Here is a 27,850-nt window from a genome sequence, read left to right on the forward strand (position 1 = left end):
AAGTGTTTATTCACGTCGCCAGGGTTACAGTGTGGGTGGTGGCATTGTGATGACGTTCGAGAGCAGAATTAACCAATGGGATGAAAGAAACGCTCTCCGACGTCACCGTTAAAGTGAGCAACCGTTTTTTGACTACAAGTCAAGAGCTTGGAATATTACAAGGACAGAGACAACCAAAATGCCTCGGTTATTATTTACATTGTGTTGAAGAGCATCAGTGAACAATTGTGTATCGGCTGCAAGAGTTCAAAGTGGCTTACGTGGAAGTCTCACTCACGGTGGGCTCTGTCCTGAAGGAGCGAGGGGAGGAGGATGGTCTTGCTCGGATTGGTGAGTAATGCTGTAAAAGCTCGCACTCGCACAGTCTTCGCCGTTTCCACTGATTTACTCGATTCGGAAGCTTCTGGACGATTCACTAATTACATAACATCGACTGGCGAGCTTTCTTGGGTATAAATGTATGAAATGACTCGGTAAATCGCGAGTTGGGTATTTAATTCTTCAGACCCAGTCCTGCAGATTGAATGTATTCATATGAATACAAAGTCTTGAAATGTTTAGTATCGTGTAGGTCAGTTTGGTGCAGTCTCTCTTTTTAAGGCAATAGTAACATAAGCTGGACATTTATTCAAAGTGCTCGTGTTGTGTTTTGTTTATCCAGTAACGTTACTTGGTGAAGTTCAGTGATGTAGCGCTGTACGCTGCAGCTCGATCACGTGACACGCTGCTGAAGGACGGGAGACTGAGCAGTGTGTAACCTTTTGATACCATCTCTTTGTTTTGGCCTTGACCTTGATTTTCCCTTATTTGCCTGCTTCTAGTTAAAGTAGTTTATAAATATAATACTTATTCATATAATATGTAAATTAGTGTCATGCAGCGTTGTTAAAACATACCCCACCATCAGGATCAGTTGTAACAGTGTTACGGTGACAAAAAGTGTTTGTTTTAGAAGTATTACAGTAAGTAGTTCGGGTGGTTACTTACGCAAATTACAATCTCCAATAATTACTAAATGATTAAACTCTCCGAACAGTTAACTCAACAGTTATCCCATATTTATCCTGACCGGCTTTTTTTGACCTTTGACAATAATGTAGTACTTTTAGTACATCTGTCCCTCAGTCACTAGGATATTAAGCCCAGCTAAACAAGCCATAGACATAATGAGAAGTAGCTTCTTAATTTAATATTTTAAATATTAAATATGTTGCATATACAATTGTAATATTATATAAACATAAAATGTTTAATTATGTAACTTACATAGAATAATTAAAAAGAAAAAAATTCTGTAGAAGCTTTTAGATTATTAAATCAAAATCAATGGGTTCCCCTTTTGAAAAAAAAAAAAAAAAAGATTTGCCATTTAGTTTTACATGTTAATCCCATCTTTTTTTCATTGTCTTCTTTTTGTAGACAGTGTTACAAAATGTTAATTTAATATAACTGCATATATAAAGTAGAAAATAAATATAAAAACACGCCATATGTCTTATATAAAATGTTATATTTAATTATTTTATATAAATATAGGAAATTATATAATCAAAAAGATATTTCATATGTTTACATCAAACATTTCTAACTGTAAAAAATCTTATTGTAAACCCAGTCCTGCCCATAAAAAGTCTTAATACGAATCCTTTAAGTACAATTCGGAATGCAGGAGTGTTGAATGACCCAAGGAGGTCATAGGCAATTGCTATATTTACCAGCTCAGTAATATGATCTCTAGCATTCTGGATCACTCTGCTCATGCAGTCCTCTGGTCCTCTCACTCTTGAGCTACAGCCTCCAAAGCAACACGCTGTCCATGGAAGATACTACTGGTGAGCCTCTTCTCCAAATCGACTCGCTCTTTTCTTTAACTTTAGGCTGTTTTGACTGCTATCCAGTATTGTGAGTTCTATGGGGGAGACTGCGTGACATTCTCAAGTCATCAGTTGTTAGGTTCTTTATTGTTATCCATTCAGCCTAACCAGGGTCTGGATTGTAATGAAAGTCTAACATTTAAACTGAGGCATAGCAATACAGAACATTTAGTTTAAAAAAAACGTAGTTTTAAAAGATGCTCTCATATACCTCTTTATTAACCTAGGAATGAGTTGTCATGTATGCTTTTGTATTTTGTATGTCTCATAGGCTTTATATAGGCCTGTTTCCTTATTATTTGTCTAGTACTAAGTGTGCTTTTATATTTATATATCTGTATAATATGTTTATGGCCATTTTTTTGATTAAGCTGTATATTTTATTTTATTTTATAAACACTGCCTTCACCAAATGTTCCTAAACCCTCTTCTGTATTTTTTGTTGTCTTTTCAGGTTTGAACATTGAACGGTGTATGTGAGGTATAATGAACCGCCACCTCTGTTTTTCCATCTGCTAGAACCGAGAACGGCTCTATTTACAGTAGGTACCCCGAACCTAACACCCACCTGCTTGCGCACTTTACACACATGATACCGAGAGAGTGCTGTGGCACTTACAAACAACATACAGAGTTGCAGTTTGTCTCTGGAGATTTTTAGGGTGTGTTAATCCAGTACAAGTTATTGGGTTCATCTTTTGAAATTAAAAAACACCAAAGCAGTTTTGTGTGTCTGTACCCCTGATTTGTAATTTTAGTTGCTCACGTTAATCCCCATTGTCTCCTTTTCATAGACAATGGCCCTAATGTCAGAGTGTTACAAAATCTGTATTCCACATTCCTTATTCAGGATTGTCTACGCTCGCTGTAAATGATTTAAAAACCTGAAATGACCTGCTGCCTTTAAAATTTGGTCTGATGTTGTCTTTCCAGAATGTATAAGCATTGAAAATAAAGACTAAACCAGTGCAAGTCTGATCCGCGTAACATAGCTGCGAATAAAAAGGTAGATTTTGAGTTTGGTTTGGCAGGTTTTGTTGCGAGGCGAGTCTTGCCAGATTGCTTTTGGTCATAGGAGGGGGCTGAGGCGTCAGTTTAGCCACCGAGCTCTTATCTGCTCACATTTCAGGGTAAATATAGCTGTACCCAAGACTTTGCCTCAAGTCTAAAGCATTTTGTTTGTGTTGCTAACACAAACACCTGCACAAGTTTCTCATTTTTTTTTTTTTTTTTTTTAGGATGGTTTAATGTCACAGCGATTTTCTGGAGACCAGTTTTGATATTTGAAGTTATACAGCACATTCAGAGCTAAACTGTTTTCAGGATATTTTTATTGACCTTTTGATGCTTCTTTGCAATTCTTAGTGCATTTTGGTTTCTGCTGAGGCATGTTTCTGTATCAGAGTAACAGTCAAAATGTAATTACGTGGCTAACATTTTTAACAACTGTTAAGTCACCTTTTCATTTTTTTTGCTCTGAGGTGGAAACCGGCTTTCATAGCTTTCCAAATGCTGAAGAGCTAAAAGTAGGTGTTGTGACGTGTTGGATGTGAATGTTAAGGAGCAGTGGTGGTGTGCACGTCATGACAGCACGTCTATCAGCATGAATGCAAGTGTGGATGTCTGTCAGGCATCACGGGGCTGAACCACGTCTGCTGTGACAAGTCCTCATCTGTCACATGCTTGCAGCCGGAGACTATCCCACAGCTCAGACCCTGACCACTGACTAAACCCCCACTGACTTCTGACATACTGAACCAGCATTCTGTGAGGAAGAAAAAGTCCAAAATCCAGACTCATTCTACTAAAAAGGTTTAATTCTGTAAAAAAAATCTAAGTTTCTTTATCAGTAGTAACTAATAGCTAATATTTCTCACAAAAGATGACTGCAGACAACAGAGCCTGCTTCTATGATTTAGCATATTTGTATTTAGTGACACAATTTTGTTCAAAAGATAAAAAAAGAATACTTTTATTCAGCAAGTGTGCATGAAATTGATCAAATAAATGCCATTCATTTGAACTTTCATCAAAAATATTAAGCAGCACAACTGTTTTCAGCACTGATAATAATAATAATACATGTTTTCCTGAGCAGCAAATACGCATATTAATGTGATATTGAAGTCTGAAAATATATTAAAATAGAAAATGGTTATTTTAATACTGTTATATTTTACAATATTACTGTTTTTCTTGTCATTCTTTAAATCAAATATATACAGGGTTGGTGAGCATAAGAAACGTCTTTAAAAATATTTTTTTAAATCTTACTGACCCTAAGTTTTTTAATAGTATTGTTTAATACATTAAATCCCTGACACCTTGACATTTTTGTCTGTGTTTTTTAATGATCTTGAAGTAAAAAAAAAAAAAAAAACTGTCTTATCTCCTCATATCAAAAGTTTTTTCCCTAGAATATAGCAGCTCATTCACAAGGATCTTACTTGTAAATGTAATTTAAATATCATATTCAATATTATTTATTTAATAGTGATATATTATAAATATGCAATAATAAAGAGAGCACATTATTATCATTCTTTGTTTAATAATATTAAATTAATAATAATAATAATAATAATAGTTAATTTTACCCATGTCCTCTGTCATCAGTTGCCTTTTTTAATATAAACCTCAGATTTGTAGGCAAGAAGTTGCCATGTTGGCAAAACATTGCCTCAGTTAAGATTGCCAGCTCTGCATTTCTTTGATTGTTAATCAGTTTCCACCTCATCTATTAATGAAGTGCAGCACAAACGAAATGTTTTCTACTACTTCTTTTTCTAGACTAGTTTGTCGTGGCATTACAGCGGTTAGAATATTAAGGAGCTTTCTCAATACCATATGGTAGGGTTCTTTTGGCTGTTTTTATTCTGGCCAAAGAGAGGGAACACAATGTGAAAGCAGTGGACAACTGTCTTAAGAGTTCTCGTCTGGTGAAAGCTTGTTAGCGTCAGTCTGCCATGTGCTTTGGACTGCCTGCAGCGTGCAGCCTATAGCCTAGATCTATGTGTTGAATTATTGATGCATTTGTGAACGCTGCACTCAGAGAGGGAGAGAGAGAGAGTGCACAGAGAGATAGATTAAAGAAATAAGAGCCATCACACTGAACCCTATACGGATCAACGACACCAGATACTTTTATTTATTCAGACGCTGCACTGCCTTGTGAACAAGAGCCCGTCTCTCCACAAGAACAAACTGTGCCGCCATAACACACGTCCCGGCTCTGGGAGCTCTCTTGTTTCATTCAAACAGTGGGGTCCTCAGTGCGGTGCTCGGGCTGTACCACCAATCCAGGCCCCCTATGAAAACAATGGCACTCATTTTGTTCGCCAGCTGCATTCAGGGTCCCGTCCCGTGCTAGCAGTGCAGCCCCCATAGGTTGCGTAATATCACCCCTCGCAGTGTGTGTGCTGTGTTTGGACGAGAGTCACATGCTGCTACTCATGGAATATGTTTTCAGGATCAAGCGCACAGAACACAAGAGACTTCAGGGCATGACACAGTCATTCAAAATTCATAACAGGTAGTGTTTATACCCTACCATTTTGACTGAAATTGCCCAACTGAAGAGAGACACTCTTTCCCTAAGGCTGAAATACACACGTAATGAAACAGCCGACCTTCAGTGTGTGGGATTTTGAGGCATTTTGGAATTTGTTGGTTGATATGAGCTAAAATGATTTATATCTCATCAGTCAGTGTAGATGTCAGATGGGGCCCCTTTGACATAGTGCACTTAAAAATAACTTATATTTATACATAGCAGCTGTAGATGCACAAAATATCTGTACCATTTTGGTTATTAGCTGATATTATTATTATTTTTTTATTTTATTTTTTTTTTATTGGCTTTTATTGGATATTTAATTGTATTATGCATCTAAATTGAGATATAAATGATCACTTAAAGGTATAGTTTACCCTAAAATTAAAATTTGATGTTTATCTGCTTACCCTTAGGGCACCTTAGGTGACTTTGTTTATACAGTAGAACACAGACGAAGATATTTAACTCAAACCTTTGCAGTCTGTCAGTGTTATAATAAAAGAAAATGGGATTCACGCTTTGAGGGTCCAAAAAACATACACAAACAAAACCAAATTAAACCAAAATTTATGTGTAAAGACATGAAATGATGCATCTTGCAAGAAACTGAACAATATTTATATAATTTTTTACCTCTGTATCATTTTTGGTTTGACTAAACATCACCAGTGAGGTTTAGCATTTCAACGGAAGTTCCAGTTATAACATTTTAATTGAAAACTACTCAAGGTCAAAAACATTTAAAACTATAAAAAATATGCATGTATTAAACAGATTTTAATTTCATGCCGAATTTAACATGGGAAATAATAATTGGTTTATCTATATTGGCCAGAATTTTTATACAACAGATTTTCTTCTTTTCGTTCACAGAGTCCATGCAGCCTGAAATCGTCTCACGTCCAGCTGAGCTCCCAGCATGTCTCGTGTCTCCTCTACAGCGAAACGCTATGGCGGCTCTTCTTATACCAGTCACTACAGTTCATATGGCTCCTCCCTGACCTCATCACTGGGCTCCTACGAGCGGGACAAGCTCCCCTATAAGAGCTCCTCCTCAGGCTACTCCTCCTCAAGCTACCTGAGCTCAAGCGCCTCCCGCTCCCGCAACTACAGCTCTTTGTCTGAGCCGGACCGGGGTCGGCCCATCCCTCGCACCGATTTGCTAGGCAGCCGGCGCAGTGAGAGCCTGAGCCGCACACCGGCTAAGGGCTATGGCTCGGGCCTCAATGGAGGCTCAGGATACAGCAGCTACAGCTACTCTCCGTCCCCCACCAGCTACCTCTCCTCCTCACCCGTGTCCTCCAGCATCTCCCTCAGTCGTAGGAAGTCGGTGAGTCAGAGCGATTTGACGCACGATCTGTCAGCTCTGGGCCTGAGCGAGACGTCCAGTGGCAGTGGCCTGAAGCAGTCCTACCAGAGCCGAGGCACTGATGTATCTGACTCCTACAGTAGCGCACGCTCCAGCTACGGCCTCTCACGGAGCTCAACGCAGGACGGCCTGAAGAGCAGCAGCAGCCGATTCTCCTCCAGCTGTCGCTCCATTTCACCAGTCAGAGAGTCCTCGGTAAGAGCATTCATGTTTTCTCATTGGACAGTACCCATTTATTTCCATAACGTGCAGAATGATGCTAGGATTGTGTGTTTCACCGATCCTTAAATTTGCATCACTCTCCTTTCTCAAGTGTTACACAAGTGCCCTTTCGGCTCAAAAGAGTTTGTGCTGAGAGGTGTAAGGAATGTGTAACATTCAGCTGTGTTTCAAGTGTCTCTTGTGATATAAGTGAAGTCATCTTATGAAGTTGCAGATAAAATTATTGATTTGGTCAGGTAAATTTAGAATACTATAGTAACGTGAAAACTCTACTATTACATAGGGCAATATGGTTTGGTGTAATTATCAGTAACTGCAATTGAATTAATTAAATAGTGAAACATGGTACTGTCGGATCCCTGCAGTTTTCCGCCAAAATAAAAGCTTAATGGTTTAACGTTTGAAAATGAAGATCGCAGTTAGTGTATTTGTTAATGATGCTAACAACATGCTAGTTATATGCTAATCATGCATGCTTCTTTGAGACCCCCATATCACTGGCATTGAACGATGTAGGACCTTTAAAATGAAGACTCCAAAATAAAAGTTTATTAAGGATTATAATCTAAAACCATATAGCAATATCTTTAATACTTATTGAGTTACAGGCAGGCAATCTTTGGGAAAATAATATATATGGCACTCAGAGAAGTATGTTCAATGCAGTTGTTCTGACTGAAGGAAACAAGATACATTTCTAGTTTAAACATTATTTGTTCTTCAGACAATGCTCTTTCAAAGAAAATAAGTGTCTTTTTTTTAAGTGACAAACATTTGGTTTTTGACCACTGAAAATGTGTACAATTTAATGATTTACTCCTGGAGCCATAATAAAACAAAATCTATGGAACCGAAAAATATAGGGCCTTAAAAATTAAGATGCCAAAAGGGAATTTTGTTATGACCCAATATATAAAACGGTATTACGTTACAGTTCTGCACACTTATAAAACTTGAAAAGTGATCTTTCCACAGTTTTGAATGGCCACCGTTTGCACATAATGCAACAAAGATTGCTGAAGTCAACAGATTTTACTAATATACCTACCAATATCTGTATAAACAATTAATTGATGCTTCCATCTTTCTGAAGTCATTTTTAACCCCCTGTAATTTGGCTCTGAATCTCAGGTGAAAATCGCCATTTTGACCCCCCTCTACAAAATAGTGGATTACTCAGTAAAGATTCATCCATGACATTTAATATTTTGGCTTTCATAGCTATACATGTTAATCTTTATTCAGAAAACAATATTAGGACAAATTTGAGCCGGGGACCTCTGGTTTAGTTGACATGAAATGACCCAGCTGTGATTTTTTTACATTTTCGAGATTAATGACATTTGTACTTATTCCACTCAAAATGTATTAAAAGTGCAATTTTATATATGATAATCTGTATACATTACAGGGTATACTATGAAGTAAGTAGTATGCTAACTGTTCTAAACATATCCATATCAGAGTTTTGCCATTAAACTAAAGAATGTGTTGGATTCACAGTGCTTCTTATGATAAATGAAAATGTCTGCTTACATTATGCTAAAAAATAAGTTAAAAAAAAACCTCTGTTGAATACAGTCTGTGGCAAAAAAATTTTTTTATTAGTTGCTGTTTATGTCATTTATTAAGTTACTGCTCAACAAGGAAGCCCAGGCTAAATGAGCAGTGCTGAGCAGTAAGGTCTGACTTATAGGATAGCTGTGCATTTAAAGGGGTCATGAACTGCCTTTGTTTTTGATTTAGTACTTATGTTATCAATATTTTTACATAAAAACATCACAATCTAGTAAAAGGTTATTTTATGTCCTGTTATTAACCCCACTCATCAGAGCGCTCTGTTTGAATAGGTGTGATGGATTGTAGACTCAGAAGTAAACGCCCACTGCATTGATTCACTAACAGCGTACATTCATTCAATCAATGATGGACACCACTGTGATTTAGATTTAAAATGCATAAATAACTAAATACATACAGTATCAAACGATTTGTAAGAATAGACAAAACAATATGAATTGCAAAATGAAAACAGTTACTCAGAGTTGACAAGTCAAGTCACCTTTATTTATATAGCGCTTTTAACAATACAGATTGTGACAAAGCAACTGAACAGCATTAAATAAGAAAATAGTGTGTCAGTAATGCAAAAGGGCAGTTCATCATTTAATTCAGTTATGTCATCATCCAGCTCAGCTCAGTTCAGTTTAAATAGTATCTGTGCAATTAAGTCAACAAAATTGCTGGAAATTAAGTGTCCCCAACTAAGCAAGCCAGAGGCGACAGCGGCAAGGAACCAAAACTCCATTGTTACATAATGGGGAAAAAACTTTGGGAAAAACCAGGCTCAGTGGGGGGCCAGTACTCCTCTGACCAGACGAAACCAGCAGTTCAATTCCAGGCTGCAGCAAAGTCAGATTGTGCAGAAGAACCATCTGTTTCCTGTGGTCTTGTTCCGGTTGCCATCTAGGAGACAAGGTTCTCCGCTGACATTCAAGGCAGTAGAGATCCTCTCTAGGTACTTTATTAGTTACCGTTAAACCGTTAACATGTTTCAAGCTATCCAAATATCGAACTGATCCAGTCCAGTGGCACAGGTACATTTCATGGTAACACTATCAGCCCCATGAGTACTAACGTTTGTTACCACCAAAGTAACACTAGAACACACATTAGGTGTGCGGGATTGTGCACTTGCAGTGCCTTTGCGTTCTTGTGTAGTATATATTACTAGCCTAATATTTCTGTCCTTATTCTGGTTTATCCAAAGTATTTTTGCCGATCAAATCAGTTTTATCAGTGTGAGGAAAAGCACAGGCTGCAACAAATTTGCCCTGTCACCGACTACTACAATTAAACTACTGCGGTTTCCCAGCCAATAGTAGGTTAGTGTTACTGAGAGTCTTTGCATGGCTGGGCCAGCATCAACAGTTTCCCTGCCACAGTCTGACTCTTTCCATTCAGTGGTTTTATTAATGATGCCAGTCTGTCTCAAACATAGAGACTGTGCACTTGCATAACCCAGGAGTTAGCAGTTCCCGTCATATTTTCTACTACCTACTCATTGAGCCAAGATTTTTTTAAATAACAGGTCTGTTAGAATGTAAGTTGTTCCACATTAACATTACTTTTAACATTAACATTAACAAAATGTTTCATGTTTGTTTTGATGAGGCTCAAAACCTACTGAATACAACTGCCTCCTTTTTGACTCTTGGTTATTGGCAGTATATCTCAGAGAACACTGAAAGTTCAGGACTTCTTATTATCTTCACATGAGGTCCTTTAAGAACCCCAGTGAAGATTAAATTCTACAAAGTACAGTGTCCCTCTGATGTTTTCCTGTGTTTAAAGTTTTCTGTATGTTGGCTACTGAGATTTGCAGTGTTAAATTTAAATCAATCATAACATGCTGTTTCTTTATTAGAGCGTCAAAAATTTGTGCTGCAGTTTACATAGCATTTCATAACAGGTGACCTGCTTATTTTTATAGAGAGTTTTTGCACATTTCAGCAGAATCAGAGCTTGTATTTTGTATGAAATTCAACTATAGTGGTGCTCTGATGCACATCAAGTCATTTGGCTAAAAGCCCAGATGGATCTTTGGCATTCATTCAAAGTGTTTAATTATACATTTCAAGGAACGCATTAATCCACCCTGTTTCCTTTACCTTTTCACCCTTGCTGTGTTCTGTGGCATGTCAAGGAAGTGTTTTCATTTGCTGTTTGCTGTGTACATAGACTTAGTCATAAGACTGGAAGGGTCAGAGTGATCCATCTCACTTTCTAAAATTCCATTTCACCCAACTTCCTGTTTCTATATAAACATGGATTAACATGCTCAACATTCTGAGGTTTTCTTTACAATGAAATCAACTTCAGTGAGATATGGTGTGAATAAGACATAGCCAGAAAGAAAAAAATAGATTCCTTGAATTCATTGTAAAGACTTGTCTATCCTTCTCAACATCGTTTTCAGATGTGTAAATGCGATATAGCGTCTGCATTGATTAAAGTCTATAGGAATGTGGGATGCATATAGAGCGTGGCCTTCAAAAGTGACATTGTTCTTGTAGGTAACTTTAAAGCTGCATTACGTGTTTCCAGTATATCCAGAATTGGGTTGCAGCTGATGACATTTGACCCACCGTCTCATAAGAGCATAACAACCTCAGTGTGTCATTCTCTTTTGGGGCTTAGTGTGTTTCATACCCTGTTCTAATTTCTCTGCCACTTTTACGGGCAAAGTTTAATGCTTCTCTAATACTGTGGTGAGGGTGACAGCTGAGCTGAGTTAAACATGGAGCCCAGCCCAAAAGACTAGACATATTGTCCCACTTTTTGTTGCTTTTACCATTGTTGACAGTTGTTCTATTTTCAGTATGATTTATAACATTTTTCCTGTCGAATAACTGCAGCTGTAAGTTAATTCTAATGTATTTGTATAGCACGTTTTACAATACAGTTTCAAATCAGCTTCACAAAAAAATTATAATTTTAATCTTTATGATATCTCCTTATCTATAGTCGCATGTAGCAAATTAGAGATGGGCAATAATGTAGTTTACATTTTAATTTGTACATAGTATATATCTCTTGTCGTTAATGTATACTTGTATACACAATTTCATACCTGTGTTATAATATAGTATACATTTTGCAACAGTATAAACAAAATGTCCTGCAGAGCCCAACCAACAATTGAAAGAGTTCCATTTTAAAATTAATAGTTAGTCCTTGACAGCCACACGATTCTTGTAAATCTCTGTCATCGCGGCATGTTTAACCCGCTGCCCTCAGTGACATCGGATGCGCGCGCTAGGCTCTTGTGGGCGGAACTGTTGTAAAGACATGGATCCGCGCGCTGCCTCCAGCCTTCAATCTTACAGCTCCCGCTCGCTGCCCTCACTTTTGAGAGCTCTCATCTGTCTACTTCGACGCGGGAGGGAATTCCTCTCTGCATTTGAGAACACGTTTCTTCGTTTATTTTTTTGTGAATAGTGTTCCAAATGTAGTGAGTCGGTCAGCGCGCGATGTTTTTATTCGTCCCCATTGCTGCCTCGCACCGCTGAAGAGGTCGTTTCCTGATCAGGTTGCTCACCTGAAGGACCCTGGAATATTTGATGCGAGAACGTCCATAGTAACGTTAGCTTTTTTCTTAAAGTTAATGTTTACACAGCGCGGAAGGATTTTATTGATTATGCCCAGAATGCGACATTCATATACAGTTACAATACCAGAGGAGCCACCTGCGACTGCGTTCCCCCTTGTTAAACAGGACATGAGGAGGAAAAGCTCTACTATGGCCGGCTGCATGCTGGTCTCCACATTCGTTGGACTTCTGATTAATCATGCCAAGGTATGAGCACGATTCATAGGCGTATTACGGCCATTCGTATTACCATTTACCCTCTACTAACGTTATGTTTTTATTATTTTACTAGGTTCACTACTACTTGTTCATTACGTGTAGGTAAAAATGATTTTATTACTACAAAAATCGCATTTTAGTCTTTGAATACCATCGGGGTTTGTAGCTCATATAAACTATTCAAGTTCTTACTAGTTTATATTATAGTTATTGGTATATTCCAATAACTCGTTTGATTAGTATTTGTTCAGCTAACCAACAAACATACTAGTCCACTCAGTAACTATTTGTAAAACTAAAAACTGATAACTGTCAGAAATAGATAAGCAGTAACTATCAGAATACATTGTGGTCGTAAGTGAATAGTGTTTGTACCTGAACCACTGACATGACCAGTACCAATAGTATAGCTACTTAAGACTAATGAGAAACAGTAGCAAATCAAGAAATACTATGCATCAAACAAATACTACAAAATAATTGAATACATACTAGTTACGACTGGAATAAGTACTGGTGCCTAACTAACTAGTGAAAACATTGGATTGAAGCAATAAAAATAAGTACTAGTAACATAAAATAGATGCTAGTTAATTTCAAGGAATACATGATAAAGCATGAATGAACTGAGGCCCACTGAATAAGCCTTAAAAAGTAGTTCATGCTGTGATGTCATTAATATTGCACTTACCTCCATCAGTAAGCTCTCTTTAATTCTTTTAAGGGATCAGTATTCTGACAGGTCACTGCTTATATAATGCAAATTAATCTTGCATTTGCTCTTTCGGTTCATTTACTTATTCTAACCAATGGCTGCTATGTTATGTGTATGCAGGTGTGCACTTAGAGATAAACTGATGAAGCAGTCTTATCGATGCCATAGAAAAAAGGTTAGGTTTCAATGAGAGCACCTTACATTGGGTTTACCAGAAGGCACACTTGATTAGTTTTTGAAGTGAAGCAACAGCAACCTGCATGCTGCTGATGAATGACGCATGAGGCAGTTCAGAATGGTTGTTCGTTGTTACGTAATAAGCAGAAATCCCATTAGAGCTCACTCCTGCATTCAGCAGTGCTCTCAGTCCTGCCCCATGCCACCAGTCAGGACTAGGCCTGGTGGAACAACTTTGCCACTGAGCCTTCATTATCTTCCTCGCTATTAGTTTCAGCGTCACGGAATGTGCTTCGATATTCATCAGGACACTTATATATTAAATTACCCATATATTTAGCATGTGTAAACAGGATTTTCTCCATGCAGTTTTGGTGAGTTAACTCCCCCCGAGGTGTGACAAGTATAATGTGATTGTGAAGGACATGGAGTACCAGCAGTGCCTTTATTTTGGTTCGCTGAAACAGGACGGTCCAAATGAAGTGTTTCATTCTAATTTAACACATTGGTACATGGGACAGAAATTTTGGCACAGGAGCTTGAGTATTCCTGGGAAATGCAGGTCTACAAACTGTGTCCGGGTTCAAAAGGCTTCTTTAAACAGACGAAAGTTACAAGGAAAACCTTAACCAGCAGACAGCTAAGAGATGTGTGGAATTATTTGGCTGGGAGTGTAGGTCAAGAGACAAAGTTGACATAAAACAGAGATGGTATAAACTCTAAACAGTACAACGAGTTCATCTCACGGTTTAAGCCAACTACCAGAGATCTTTAAATAATATTATGTGGGTCAGTGTTCGCTGATGACTGAAGGCTGCCAGTCTGGATGTTTCAGCTGGGTATTTGCTCCACATTTTCCTCTCACAGCAAGCTGTTATAAAAGCAGGATTAGTCTTCCCTCACCTCTGTAATGGGGAGAATGCTGAACAGAACACCGTGACCCACTTCCACATTCTCCTGCCAGCAGAGAAATAGAGGGAAAAGAGTGCTACAGAGGAGGATTTGAAACATAAAATCTCACTATACCAACAACATAAAGGCAAAAAAAACATATCAAGTTATTGTATTATGTTCTAATGCTTCATTATGCATGGAAATAGTAAAACTGTTCAACTAATACATTGAAGTTCTTCACCCAGTGTATACAGCTTTGCCTTGGAACTTTCATCATAACTCATTCAGGCAGGTGTTCTTCTTACCCTTTAACAGGTTCCTCCAGAGTTTCCAAATGCACTTTTCATCCTGAGACCAAGTGATGCAAATGTTGTAAACTTATGAGATGTTTATTAGCTGCAGGGTACATGTACCCCTATATTGAGAAGCAACCACAAGCTGCTTTGGCAACAGCAACAGCAGCATTGTCTCATTTCACACAGCAGTGGACGTCTGCTTCAGAGTGAATCACAACAACCTAAAATAGACCTACTTTGTACTAGGGCTGGGCGATATATCGAATATTAGCGATAATATCACAATGATTTTGACGACGATGTAAAATTTGAAAATATCGTGAATATAGAATATTTCAAATTCAAGCATATTTTCCCCCCAAAAAACGTGTCTGAACGTTTCCCCCAGTTCCACAGTGTAAATTGTGAATTGCATGCACTTAAAAAGTTGACAGAATGCACTTTCTGTACTTGTTTTGCACTTATTGTTACATATAGATATGTTCATTTAATAAAAAGCAGTAAGTGATCACTTGGTCTAGAGTTTTTTTTTTTATTATTATTTAAATGCAAATGCAAACATATCGAGATATACAGTATGTATATGCAAATGTTTCCTTGATATGCAGCGGGACATGTAAAATGGGACATTTGATGTTTTAGTACAGTATTATGTAGGATGTTGCAGAATTCTGGATGGCCACATTTGCATGATGTCTTGGTTTAGTGCCTGTAAAAATCCTTTGGCCATCAGAGATGGCTGCCGGGATCAGTGTTGCCGTGACGATAAAAAAATCAGCCAATGAACGGACATCCCATGTGAAAGGATGCTATTTTTGGAAGTGTTGATATTACTCAGCAGAGAAGGACAAATTAGGCTGGTGAGCCTGTTCCCATGAAATGAGCATTCAACATGCATTTTCCATGGAAGCGTGGCTTTGGGTAATACACAGTTAATGAGTTTGTTAAACATTCCTGGTGTGATATATACTGCCATGAGCTGTTTGTTCCCCAAATATTGACTGCTGTGCCACTGAGGCGGTCGGGACAAATGTGGTCTGTGTGAAGATCCTGGCCAGCACCAGGTAAGTTTGTCAGAGTTCCAGGCGGCACAGGGTAGATCACGTTTCCCCTCCCGTGCTTTGGCACGACAGAAAACAACATGGTGTCAGATTACTGGCCGGTCTGCTTTAACACTCTAGCACCTCTAATAAAAAACAGATTATATGGATACATAGATCTCCGTTTCCTGGAACGACTTGCCTTGAGGTGTGGTCACATTTAATCATTCTGGCTGGAAATTCGAAATCCAGTCAAAATTACAGCTAATTTGACCTTTTAAGAGCAACATTTCCGTCCATTTGATAATGTATGATTAGTCGCTGACATCTAGCCTGTGACCTGTGGTAACATCTCATCTCCTCTCTGTTTTTCAGAACTCAAAGAGTGCCCAAGGCCTGGTGGGGCTTCGTAATCTGGGAAACACAGTAAGTGTTTTGAAATGGGATGTACTAGTGTGTACTTGTTTTCAGTAGGAATTTTTGTCCAGTTTTGGCTCAAACTTATGCTTGACTACCTGTTTCTTCAACGGTGGGAGATGTGGTGGCGCTGCTGATGCAGAAATTACATTTCGTCTCTAGAATTTGATTCCCATGTTCACACAAACCAGACAAATCAGTAAAAAAAAATCACACAACAATGAAGTGTGAAGGTCTTCACTGTCACTACTTTTTATCATATACGTAGTACATATATATATATATATATATATATATATATATATACACTAAATACAGCACATCTAGCGTGCTAGAAATAGATCAAAACTGTCAAATCTGTGATTTTAACACACCTAAGCGGCAAGAAGCAAAAATGTTTTCATATCGATTTCACATTCCTCCATCTGTTTCCATTTGGCAAGATTAGTTTTCATGATGTCTCTTCGCTCTCGCACTCACTTAACTTGCTTCTGCCAAGCAACAGTATGTGTACAGTCCAAAAATAAACTCTTACACATCACAGTCAAATCTGCTGCTGTGAAACTCTAGACGACGTGTCACTTGTTTTGTGGATACCGTTGCTTTCTAATTTCTGCTTAGTGAGCATGTACACAGTGTCATATTTGTAGATAAATATTTATATTAATTAAATGTATGTAGTACATTTTGTCAAAAAATAACATTTTATTTTTTCATATAAAAATTATGTTTTTTATCATGCTCATTGCTCTTTGTGTCTATTTAGTGTTTAATTTTGGCAGTGTATATTTTATTAAATAATCACTGTCATGGAATTCATTTAAATGTTTTTAATTCAGCCCAAAATCTAGCTCTTAATATTTCTCTTCCTTTATCTCTCTCTTTCCCTCGCTAGTGTTTTATGAACTCCATCCTTCAGTGTCTTAGCAACACACAGAGCCTGCGAGACTACTGTCTTCACAACTCCCACCGCCGAGACCTCAACAACAACAGCCGCACAAACACTGCTCTCATGGAAGGTGAGTGCGCTCGCCACCACACAACTCCTGCAGGTTTCACAGCCGCCACTAACCGTACTGAAAGCCTCTCTTTGTCGTGACTTCAGAGTTTGCCAAGCTTATCCAGACAATGTGGACTTCTTCAAGCAGTGAAGCCGTCAGTCCCTCTGAGTTCAAAACACAGATTCAGAGATACGCACCCAGATTTGTGGGTTACAAGTAAGCCTCAGCATCCACACGGTTTTGTTCTGTTCAAAGTGGCCATCTTAGTATCATAGCAGCAAGTTTTACACAAACAAGCACCTCTCAAATAAAAAAATTACGTTTAGAAAATATAAAAATTACTTATTTACAATAAATCACTACTTTGTTGGTTTTAATCTTTCGGTATTGGTTTTCAATTGTAAATTCAAATCTTGTAGTGCCTAATTTCACTTGTAGCATTAACATCCAATCAGTTCACTTTGTTTATCAGTAGCTGGCTGTAGTTGTGTTATGTATTAAGATGTTTATGTTATCTCTCCAGTCAGCAGGATGCTCAGGAGTTTCTACGTTTCCTGCTAGACGGCCTGCACAACGAAGTGAACAGGGTGACGGTCCGGCCGCGGGGAAGCATGGAAGACTTTGATCACTTGCCGTAAGCACACTGCCCTTAATTTCCTCAGTGTGGAAAAATGAGATGTAGTGAATTTGATTTTATGATTTATATATTTTGTTCATTTTCTTTAGTGATGAGGAAAAAGGGAAAAAGATGTGGACTAAGTACTTAGAGAGAGAAGACAGCAAAATCGTAGGTAAGTATACACTGCATCAGTGTTATTTTAGTGTTATTTATATGTCAGATATTATTGTTATATTTTAATTTTGTGTTTATTTAAAGTTTTAATAAAATTGTCTTTATTATTGTAAAGTTTTTATTTTATTTGTTTTTTAGTAAGTTTAATACTTGAACAACAAGGCAACATTTAAAGTTTTCATTTGTGACCCTGTAGCACAAAACCAGTCTTAAGTTGCTGGGGTATATTTTTAACAATATCCCAAAAAAAAACATTGTATGGGTCAAAATTATCTATTTTTCTTGTATGCCAATTTTTTTTTTAATTTCCTAATTTTTGATTAGTAATATGCATTGCAAATAATTAATTTCGACAACTTCAAAAGGCGATTTTCTCAGTATTTAGATTTTTTATTGCACCCTTAGATTCCAGATATTCAAATAATTGTATCTCTGCCAAATATTGTCAAATCCTAATAAACCATATATCAATGGAAAGCCTGTTTGTTGGTCACGTTGTATAAGTTTTTGATATTTTTCATGCAATATTTGGTTACACTTTATTTTAAGGTGTCCTTGTTACCGTGTAATTACACATTTTATACATGTAATTATTAATTTTTACATTTAATATTACATAACTGAGTTAGGATTTGGGTTTGGCTTAGGTTTACTTACATGTAATTATGCAGAATTTGTTGTTATTATAATTGTAAGTACATGTAAGGACACCGTAAAATAAAGTTTTACCCAATATTTATATTTTATTTTACTGCACCATTATTTTGAATAACAAAAATGATTTTAAATAGTTTAGACTGCGCTATGCAAATATCTGAGAGCTGTGGGTTATCATTGTGCTCCATTACAAAGCATAATTCTGCCTCTTCTCTCTCTGTCCTCAGATCTGTTCGTAGGCCAGCTGAAGAGCTCTTTGACCTGCAGTGATTGTGGCTATTGTTCCACTGTGTTCGATCCCTTCTGGGATCTTTCCTTACCTATTGCCAAGGTTAGTTCATTGACGTGCATGGAGCATGGACATGCATTTGGAGAAATGAGTGGGTGTTAATGGTGTTCCTCTGCCTAAAAGGGCTATGGAGAGGTGAGCCTAATGGACTGCATGCGGCTGTTTACTAAAGAAGACGTGCTGGATGGGGACGAGAAGCCGGTAATAGGTTTAATTCATTCCTAGCATTTTAATAATGTGGAAATGTACATGTACCGAAACCTCTAATCGTTCCTCTGTTTTTTCATCCAGACGTGTTACAGGTGCAAAGCCAGAAGACGATGTACGAAGAAATTTACAGTTCAGAAGTTTCCTAAAATTCTAGTTCTTCGTATCCTTTTCTAATGCTGTCTGATCTGTTTGTGATGTCACTCGGTGCATCGGTGCGTTTGTTGACTGTAAGCACAGATAAGATCGGGACGCTGTTTGTGTGTGCAGGAATGTGCTGATGGGTTAGGTCGAAGCGTGAAGTGACAGGTCTCTCTGAGGTCAGCAGTGTGCCGAGTCTCTTCTCTTTAACTGCTTCACTTGTTCAGATCTGAAGCGCTTCTCTGAAGCCCGCGTCAGAACCAGCAAATTGTCCACTTTCGTCAACTTCCCAATGAAAGACCTGGACCTCAGGGAGTTCGCCTCTGACAGAAGCAGTGAGTAAACACCGATTTTTTTCAATGTTTAATATAATTTTAATTAAAATGTGCTAACTGGATCGTCTGGTAAACGTCTGTCTGGTACTTAGTCCACTTAAATCTTTCTTGAATTTAGATCTGCCTCCATCTAACCAACAAGTATGTCACAATATGTTTCATAGTGCTTTTATCATGGAAAATTACTTTACAGTCTAGAACGTGATAACATATCCTGTAGCAGTAAGGGTCTAGGAGTTTTGTTTTAAATAAACAATTATTTTCACATTATAAATAATAGTTACAAATTTTTGATTCAATGCAACGTCATAGAAGACTTAAATATCTTAAATATTACAGCAGAAGTTTTAAATATCATTTTCGGGAGGTCTTAAATTTGGGGATAGAGAAGCCGTAATTGTGGAGAAGTGGCTCCATGTGATCAATAGTCAAAACGTGGTTGTTTTGCTCACAGTTTCAGAGCAGTTAACAGTCAGATAATATCTGCATTTATGTCGGGTGACTGCTTAGTCATCTGCTGTTAATGTATTATGAAAATGTTTACTTTATGGTGTTTCCATTGTAATGGGTGGTGATGATCTCCCTCATCTTTTGAATTACCAGCTAGAAATAACAAAACATACACATTTCAAAATAAGAGACCTAAAATACATCATTATTTTAAGTCTCTTATTTTTGAATAATTTAAAGTACCACTTTTTTATATATATAAAAATTTTGGTTACACAGTAAACTACTGTATCTTGCATTTTGTTCCAGCCTGACTATCTGTGTATCTTTCTGTTTCAGGCAGTGCAGTATATAACTTGTATGCAGTGTCCAATCACTCAGGCACGACTATGGGAGGCCACTACACAGCGTACTGTTGCAATCCTAAAAACGGTGAATGGTACACATATAACGACTCCAGGTACTTGCTTTACATCCCCTCCTGCTCTTTCTTTCCTTTAGCATGACTACCAGTAGATTTCCCAAAGGTGTATATCATACATTAGCTTTCAGGGAAGTGATCCTGACGGTTAGCATGTCAGCAGAGCTCCATTTGACCTGCTAGCTGCTGTGATTTTCCTGTGTCCCATCCTCCTCCACCTCCTCCCTCACTCCTGCACTGCTTCCCACTCACGCTTCCTTAAAAATGCTTCCAATCCCACGTCTTCAACTGTTAATCTCACTCACATTCAACTAATACTATATTCACTGAATAATTGGATGATATTTGGCCATGTTAATGCTATATAATAATTTCAATTATTACAAATTATATTAAAAGCATTACAGTTTAACGTTTAAGTTGAATTGTATTTGAGCTGCATGAACTCCATGTGATCATCATGTTCTCCAGAATGATCTTGAGATTCATAAAGTCCTGTAGTTTTTCGGTACCACCTCGGTTGAGGTTCCAAGCGAACATTGAGGATCGCGTATCGTGATTTGATTTGGTGTAAGTGTAATGACCTACTTTTGATTAATTCACCCAAACTATGACAAATTCCATGACATTCCGGGATGTACAGTAGATTCCATTTTTATGACGGGATTCTGCAATTCTGTCCATGTTTTCTGTGATGTGGAAATCATAGGGCCCTACACTTAGAAATGCATCATCTTGAATTCTATTTATTCATTTCCCATCATGTTGAATTTCTTTGAGATGTTAAACCTATATTTTCAGTTAGATATTATTCCCAGATTTTCAATGCCAATATGATGGTCAAAAAATATTAAGTGTGGATTTCTTCTTCCAGAGTCACGCCAATGTCCGCCAGCCAAGTTCGCAGCAGTGACGCCTATGTGTTGTTCTACGAGCGGGCGGGACTCTGAAGACGGACTGTGGACTCGAAGCCTTTGGGCTGAAGGCACGTTACACACTATGCTGCTTCCTTTGGGCTGTCATGGAGAACGAACATCACTGTCTGCTGGCCACCGGGAGAAGTGCACAAAATGCCCTCTCACGCTCCACCACTGTGTTTAAGAGGTCCTCGCGCCTCTGTGTGTACGTGTGTGTGTCAGGGCAGCTCGTCATCAGGCAATAACCCAAGTGGCTCCGACCCAAGACGTCTCTCTATGCACCGCAACCAGACTCATCCCAATGCGCCTTTCTCTTGATCAAGAACGCCTCAATATTAAAAACTTTGTTTCACTTGTTTTGTTTTGGATTTTCTTTATGATGTCCTCCTGGGAGATGAACCGGTTGGAAGTGCACTGTTCAGGCCTGTTACAGTACACCTTGTTCTTTTCATCACCTCTTCCACAATCTTTCGTCCCGTTTACCCCACCCATCATCTTTTCTGTGTATGCTTTGTTCTCTCCTCCACTTTCTGAGGGAGTCACGGGAGTTTGTTTGTTGTGAAAGTCTGTGGTGGTGAGAGAACAACGTGTGGCATGACTTTTATTCAGTGTGGCTGCTATTGATCATTGATTGAACTGCTCTGAATGGAAATGGGGTCGGAAGGATAGGATGGGAGGAAGACATGATGCTGACAGTAAATGGATCCTTGATCTCATGCCATTGAACAACATGGAAAGAATGTTTTGCAAATGAAAATCGGTATATTTTTATATATGATGCAATATAGAGAATGTACTATATACAGTGGTGCTGAAAATAACCCATTACTGTTGTCAGTTCATTTAACAGAGGTTAGAGAACAGCATCTATTTATGCTTACAGGTCAGAAGACGATGTGATACGAGTCACACGATGGCAGTCAAAATAAAATGATATATATATGAGGAAATTTTAGAAGAATGAACTGTTACAATCCTTTGTGTTTTGTCTGCGTTATATGAATGAAAAGATTACAAAATAGGGCTTAACAAATTAGTGTTTATTTGCTATTAAATATTATATGAAAACTGTTTTATTTGCCATTTAATAACCCTGTTATCAAAACTTAAGAACACTCTTTATTGTGTGCGTGTGTGTGTGTGGGTGTGTAGGTAACATTTTACACCAAGGTAATATTAGGTCAATTTGTTAACTAAATTTTATGCATTAACTAACAATGAGCAATACATTGTTACAGTATTTATTGTTTTGAAGACAGCTGTTCATTGTTAAGGCCCCAATATACTTTAAAAAACTTACTGTAGTTTCTGACTTATTTTGTTTATAGTATATCGGGGCCTTTAGACCATACTCAGGTCTATTAAATTACAATAAATAAAATTTTTGATTAATGTAAATCAACATTAACTAAGGGCGATAAATTATTTTAGAGCAATTTTTTATTGTAATTGTAAGCTAAATTATGAATATCTCTCAGTAGTGATTAACTAGATTGAGATTAAATATTGGTTTGCATTTACTGTTAAACAATGTTAATTCAATTCAAATTAGGGTATTTATTAATATTCAGAATTATAATTTTTTTTTGTTTCATTTTAGGTTTTAGTAATTTTGTTAATTTATGCTTTTGAAATTTGGGTTAAATTTTTAATGTTTAGCTTTATTTTTGTAACTTATTTCATTCAGTTGCCAAGACAAGTTGTCTTTTAAGTTTTCCCATCTAACATTTATATTTTATTTCAAAATTTAAATTAAAATAGTTTTAATTTAGTTAACCATAACAACATTGGTAAAAAGGGAATAACATTATTTACTTGTCTTCTATCCATGCTTCCCAAATTTATATACAAAATGTGAGAGACCGCTAAATACAGTTTCTAGTAATAGAAATCTTTATATTTATACTGTAACACATTCACTGAAGCTCTTTACACTTACTTGCCGGCAACCCGCCAAAATAAAAGCCTGATGATTTTAAGTTTGAAAATGATGAAAATGCTTTTATTTACTTTTGTTAGACGCTTTTATCCAATGTGACTTAGAATTGGGGAATACATAAAGCGATTCTTCTTAAAGAGGCAAACAAAGTAGTAGTAAATATTAGTATTTTATTTTTAAGTTTACTATAAATTATTATATAAATATAATTGTATTTGTATTTAATATTAGACCTACCTTTCAATTTTAAATAGTATTATCACACATTATTATTTAGTTTATTATATATATATATATATATATAAAAAAAAACTAAATAAAGTGCAGTAATATTATAATTATTATTACTTTTTTTATAGTTATATTTGATGGCTCACGCTATATGCAGTGTGAGAACAAAAACAAATCTCTTATGAGAACCAGACTGAAACAAATAAGTGCACCCCTTCTAATAACTATACCTTGAGAACACGGGATTTGTGCCTTTATTGCTTTACAAAAAAAGTGATAAGCACCGAGTTTGTACCCCATCTGTGGAAACCACCACACAAGTCTTCTGAACCCTTATCAGGCCAGCGTTTTTATAACTAAACTGACCTGATTGACCCTTCCCTGTCAAAGCATGTGCGTCACAATGTAGAGGACTTCCACAGAACTAAGAAGTGAACTTTGAAACATGGAAAACAAGGTTTATTGTGTGTTGAACAGTTAAGCAGTTGATTCTAAGTAAAGAGTGGCTTACTGGGAAGAAGGATTCAGAATGGGCTGAAACATTTGAAGAATGGCAGTGAGCACTGAGACACCATATGGTAAGATTCTACATATTTGAACTCAATCAGTCTGTTACATGACTTTTAAAAGGGGAGGTGGGGTCGTAAATAAAGCCTTATGACCGATTTCATTAGTATTAACCTTGTTTGGTCTGCTTATTGTGAGTGGTATCTGAATGTACCTTTGATTTGACTGTATTGTCTGGATCTTGGTTAGACAACCCAGAGGCTGGTTCTCTGATGGGACTCGTGCTGCTGGGTCGAAGACACGCTGGTAAGAGCTCATTGGGAGACCTCATCCTCGGACGCAGCGAGTTTGAGCCTGGGAAGAAGACGGCACGGTGTGTGAGGAGATTTGGCTGGGTGTATGGCGTGAGGCTTGCTGTAGTAGATACTCCAGGATGGAGTCTCTTTGGTTTGGCTGATGCCAAACTAGTGAAACAGGAGATCCTGCACAGTGTGATGTTGGGCCCTCCCGGATATCTCATATTTCTCCTTGTTATCCCAGTGGACTCTTTCAGAAAGTGGGACAGAAGTGCTATGGAGAAATATCTGGGTGTTCTTGGGGACACGGTGTGGTCACGCACTCTGGTGCTCTTCACGTGGGGCGATGAGTTAAGAGGCAGCACTATTGAAAAGCACATTCAAAAGATTGGTGAACCTCTGCAGGAGATCCTGAGGAAGTGTGGCCACCGGTACCATGTTGTGAATAATAAATGTCCAGAAGACTTTAATCAGGTCACTGAGCTGCTTAACGTTTTAAAGCAAATGTGTGCCAGGACTGGTTGAACATTGAATGGACCTGTGTTTAGGCCTATATGTAAATGTAATATTTGCGATTGTGTGTTGAGGCAATTCATTGTAATTAGCATTTGTATTTAAATAAAAAAAATAGCTATGTTTTATTTTAGTGATAACTGTCCCACTGGCTGTGGTGTTTTTTTTTTTTTCTTTCTTTCATTTCTAAACACGGACTTCATTAGAGACAAAGACAAACCTTTGCTGAAAAATGCACAAAACAGTCTTCCATATATAATGTGATTTTAATGGCAAATGTATGTTAGTGGTGCTCTGTGGCCTGGCAGGATTCATAAAGGCTGGATTAGCCTCTTAATTGACCTTTTGCTGGTAGTTTGATTGACAGGTGATCTGCAGGGCCAGGCCCTGAAATAAATACATTTAGTAACATAGTAGTTCGCCTTCAATTATGGCAACACATGTAAAATAAGCTTTAACGTTATTTTGAGCATAAAAACCATTTATGAGACAGCTCTTGTCAGAATTCATTTGTGATTTCATTTCAAATATTAAATATAACCGTAAGCTTAGTGAACAGTTTTAGAGAATTTAATGTTGTCGCATTCATTCAGAGATGTAGGCTAGCTGTAAGCCCCGTACACACGGAAGAACTATAACTATAAAGATAACGATATTAGCGTCCACCTCAGTGGACAATATCGTCTGTTTATTCTATTCACGCGCTGATCTGACCCTTTACAGCTGTCAATGTTTGTGTCTATAATCACCTAAAAAACTAAAAAAAAAAATGGTCTGAAAGAGATTCCAACGATATCGTTTCTCTGTGCCTTTATCGTTATAGTTGTTGTGTGAACTCTGCTATTCTTTAATATTAAGAACGATTTTTAGAACTATATCTTTCTCGTTATCCTTATAGTTATCGTGCTTGTTGTGAACAGGGCTGAAATAAATGTCTGAGAAGTGTTTCAAAGAGGGCCGCCAAGTAGAATTGCGCAAAGTCGATGTGAACCGTTTCCAATTCGAATGAGAATTCAAATGCAAGTTATGCAAACATTGAATACATTTTGATTTTTCGTGGATTTAGAATTGTTTCAAACTGGATTAATAAATGTTGTGTAAACATGTCTTGCCTGTGCAAGCAAAGTTATCAGTGCGAACGTGTCACCTTTCCATCGATATTTCTGTTTCGATTATTGCCTGCTCCTATGTAAACAAAGTAAGCCTAACTAAAAACTGTTTTGCTCTGTTTTATGTTTGCCTTTTTAGTTGTATCTCACCTTTGCTGCACTTTCAGTACATCCTCTGTATTTTGAATACAGCACTATACAGTAAGTTTCCCACATGTATGCGACACACAATCTGAGACTCAGATAATAGGATAAAACTGATCCGTTTAATAAACAAAAACTGCATTTCTACAGTTTCAGACGACACAGATGCCCTTGGTAAAACACACATATTGATTAAAACATCAACATTTCTTTCTGAAAATCAAGGGAGCGGAGCCTTCAGGCTGCATCGGCTGTGATCGTGTCGTGTCGGGCTGTGATAGGCTGGTCGTAAGCGTTTATTCAGAAAGGAAAGGTGCTAAACGAAGGGCAAATACATTCTAATGTTCCACAGGTACATGTGCTCGCTACTAGACTTCTCTACTAGTTCATCTGTACACAGTTCTCTTTAGACCCAGATAAGGAAGTCCTACATCTACAGATATTCATGGATTTGAGGCAGGACAGCCTTCTCTTTCCGTACAGTAAAGGCTTCGTAGGCTCACGAGGGGCCGTGCAGGAAAGAGGGGGCGAGGTGATCAAAAACATATACAAGCCAAAGTCGACTACTCAAAGTCATGCTTTTTAGTTCTTCAGTATCCTGAAACTGGCCACTGCAGCACCTAGGAAGCGTAGTTACACGAACACTGTCATGAGCACAGTGGATGAACGGGGAAAAGCAGAGCCTGGCAGCGGCTCTATCCCATTTACCTGCGACATCCACATCCCGCACGGTCAATGTTTTATCGTACACAAGATATCCATGGGCTTTCATCAAGAGCTGCCATGCAAAGTGAGGTCTTGAGCTTTCTGTGAGGCCTCAGAGAATCTGTGGAAGCTGTCGACGTCTATTGCCTCTACAAAGAAAAAAAATGAGGAAATCTTGTGCTCTTAAGTTGAGGGGCAGGGATGGGGCGGCAGCTTCCACCTTCTTCAGTCACTCCGAAACAAAAACACACACATGCAGAATGTACAAGTATTTAGAGCTCGCGCACAGCGGTAAAAAAAAAAAAAAAGCTACAGTATTAATATGAACATAAAAACATTTTCTGAGTACGGCGGAGTCAAAAGGTAAGTAACTACTCAAGTATTTTGACCACTGTGGATGAAGCACCACGAGGCTCTTATGTGGCGCCATTGTCCATCCAACCTGATGCTCAAGGGCCGTCCAGACACTCGGGAAGAAACCAGAGCCTTGGAGAAGGACGAAGAATCATGATCCCCTCTTCTGCCAGATGTTCTAGGACAAGCGTCTTTCACATCTGCCTCAATAAAGTGCATTTGCTTCAAAGCTGAAATACTACAGATTCCTCTTAAGTCCAACCATGTGATTGTGTATGAGTGCTGTACCAGATATTACAGTCCTGCTTTGGGCTTCACATCCGGCCCATGTCGTCTTTCAACACTATCAATAACACTAGCATATTATTCTAAAAAAAAAAAAAAAGCAATAAATAATCAGAGCTGTATAAAACAATAAGATCAACTGATTCGCACTGATGTTCATTTCCTGGGCCTCCAAGGATTCCCAGTCCAAAATCCCTTTAGTTCAGGAAGAAAAAAAAAGAAACTTAAGATGGATCCAAATGCAGGTCTAACAGCTGTTTCATACTAATACGTCTGTTTAGTTTTCATCTTTGGTAGTGAACTTGTGCACATCCTTTTCAAAATGTCATCTGCAAAAAAATGCAATACTTGGTCTGTCGCTTGTGACTGAAAGGAATCAAAAGGAACTGAAAGTGCTTTGCTACGAAACAAAAACGAGGGATTTGTCTTAGTCTTCTCTGTGGTTTGAGAAGATGATGGTCCCTGGAGTGAGAGCACTGGCCGAGATTTTACAGATCATGCTTTTTATTCGTACAGGGTCACGGTGCAGTAACACAAAGCTGAGATCCTCCGGTCCACGCTTGCCTTGTCTGTACAAAAACGAACGCAAAGAGAACAGATGTTAAAAGCGTTTTATTTCAGCTTT

At 37.8% G+C, this 27,850-nt stretch overlaps 3 protein-coding genes across 7 annotated transcripts in view; 2 read left to right on the top strand and 1 right to left on the bottom strand.

Annotated features, from left to right (window-relative positions):
- Positions 1–130: 130 nt before the first annotated feature.
- On the top strand, positions 131–22,213 carry LOC113115129 (ubiquitin carboxyl-terminal hydrolase 2-like). 3 transcript variants are annotated; one of them, XM_026282428.1, is made up of 14 exons: positions 131–330; positions 2,329–2,416; positions 6,304–6,994; positions 15,890–15,940; positions 16,827–16,950; positions 17,037–17,148; positions 17,456–17,566; positions 17,659–17,723; positions 18,610–18,713; positions 18,795–18,872; positions 18,963–19,041; positions 19,247–19,354; positions 20,144–20,264; positions 21,100–22,213. In XM_026282428.1, the coding sequence occupies exons 3-14, from the start codon at positions 6,350–6,352 to the stop codon at positions 21,173–21,175; spliced, it is 1,674 nt and encodes a 557-aa protein (XP_026138213.1). In that variant the 5' UTR covers positions 131–330; positions 2,329–2,416; positions 6,304–6,349; the 3' UTR covers positions 21,176–22,213. The 3 variants fall into 3 exon arrangements, with proteins under 3 accessions (XP_026138213.1, XP_026138212.1, XP_026138214.1); XM_026282427.1 differs by lacking the exon at positions 131–330 and adding an exon at positions 1,710–1,832; XM_026282429.1 differs by lacking the exons at positions 131–330; positions 2,329–2,416; positions 6,304–6,994 and adding an exon at positions 11,895–12,380.
- Positions 22,214–23,435: 1,222 nt separating this feature from the next.
- On the top strand, positions 23,436–25,852 carry LOC113115131 (GTPase IMAP family member 8-like). Its single transcript, XM_026282433.1, has 2 exons — positions 23,436–23,890; positions 24,069–25,852. Exons 1-2 carry the CDS (start codon positions 23,863–23,865, stop codon positions 24,638–24,640), a joined length of 600 nt encoding a protein of 199 aa, XP_026138218.1. The 5' UTR covers positions 23,436–23,862; the 3' UTR covers positions 24,641–25,852.
- A 129-nt stretch (positions 25,853–25,981) lies between these two features.
- LOC113115130 (serine/threonine-protein kinase ULK2-like) overlaps positions 25,982–27,850 on the bottom strand; it is a 29,060-nt gene continuing 27,191 nt past the window's right edge. For 2 of the 3 annotated variants that reach the window (XM_026282432.1, XM_026282431.1), the window contains one exon: positions 25,985–27,794. In XM_026282432.1, the coding sequence (XP_026138217.1) occupies positions 27,730–27,794 (65 nt within the window). In that variant the 3' untranslated portion in view covers positions 25,985–27,729. Of the gene's footprint in view, positions 27,795–27,850 lie in introns of all 3 variants that reach the window. The other variant, XM_026282430.1, reaches the window with a different exon arrangement.

This window comes from Carassius auratus, chromosome 15, assembly GCF_003368295.1.
Source record: "Carassius auratus strain Wakin chromosome 15, ASM336829v1, whole genome shotgun sequence".
In the NCBI taxonomy this organism is placed as follows: domain Eukaryota; kingdom Metazoa; phylum Chordata; class Actinopteri; order Cypriniformes; family Cyprinidae; genus Carassius; species Carassius auratus.

Bases quoted from the DNA above. Each gene is read 5' to 3' on its own strand.
- LOC113115131 (XM_026282433.1), top strand. From the start codon at position 23,863: ATGGCAGTGAGCACTGAGACACCATATG. The intron at 23,891-24,068 runs GTAAGATTCTAC...GATCTTGGTTAG, and splicing joins GAGCACTGAGACACCATATG to ACAACCCAGAGGCTGGTTCT.
- LOC113115129 (XM_026282428.1), top strand. From the start codon at position 6,350: ATGTCTCGTGTCTCCTCTACAGCGAAACGCTATGGCGGCTCTTCTTAT. The intron at 18,714-18,794 runs GTTAGTTCATTG...TCTGCCTAAAAG, and splicing joins TTTCCTTACCTATTGCCAAG to GGCTATGGAGAGGTGAGCCT. The intron at 19,355-20,143 runs GTGAGTAAACAC...TTTCTGTTTCAG, and splicing joins GTTCGCCTCTGACAGAAGCA to GCAGTGCAGTATATAACTTG.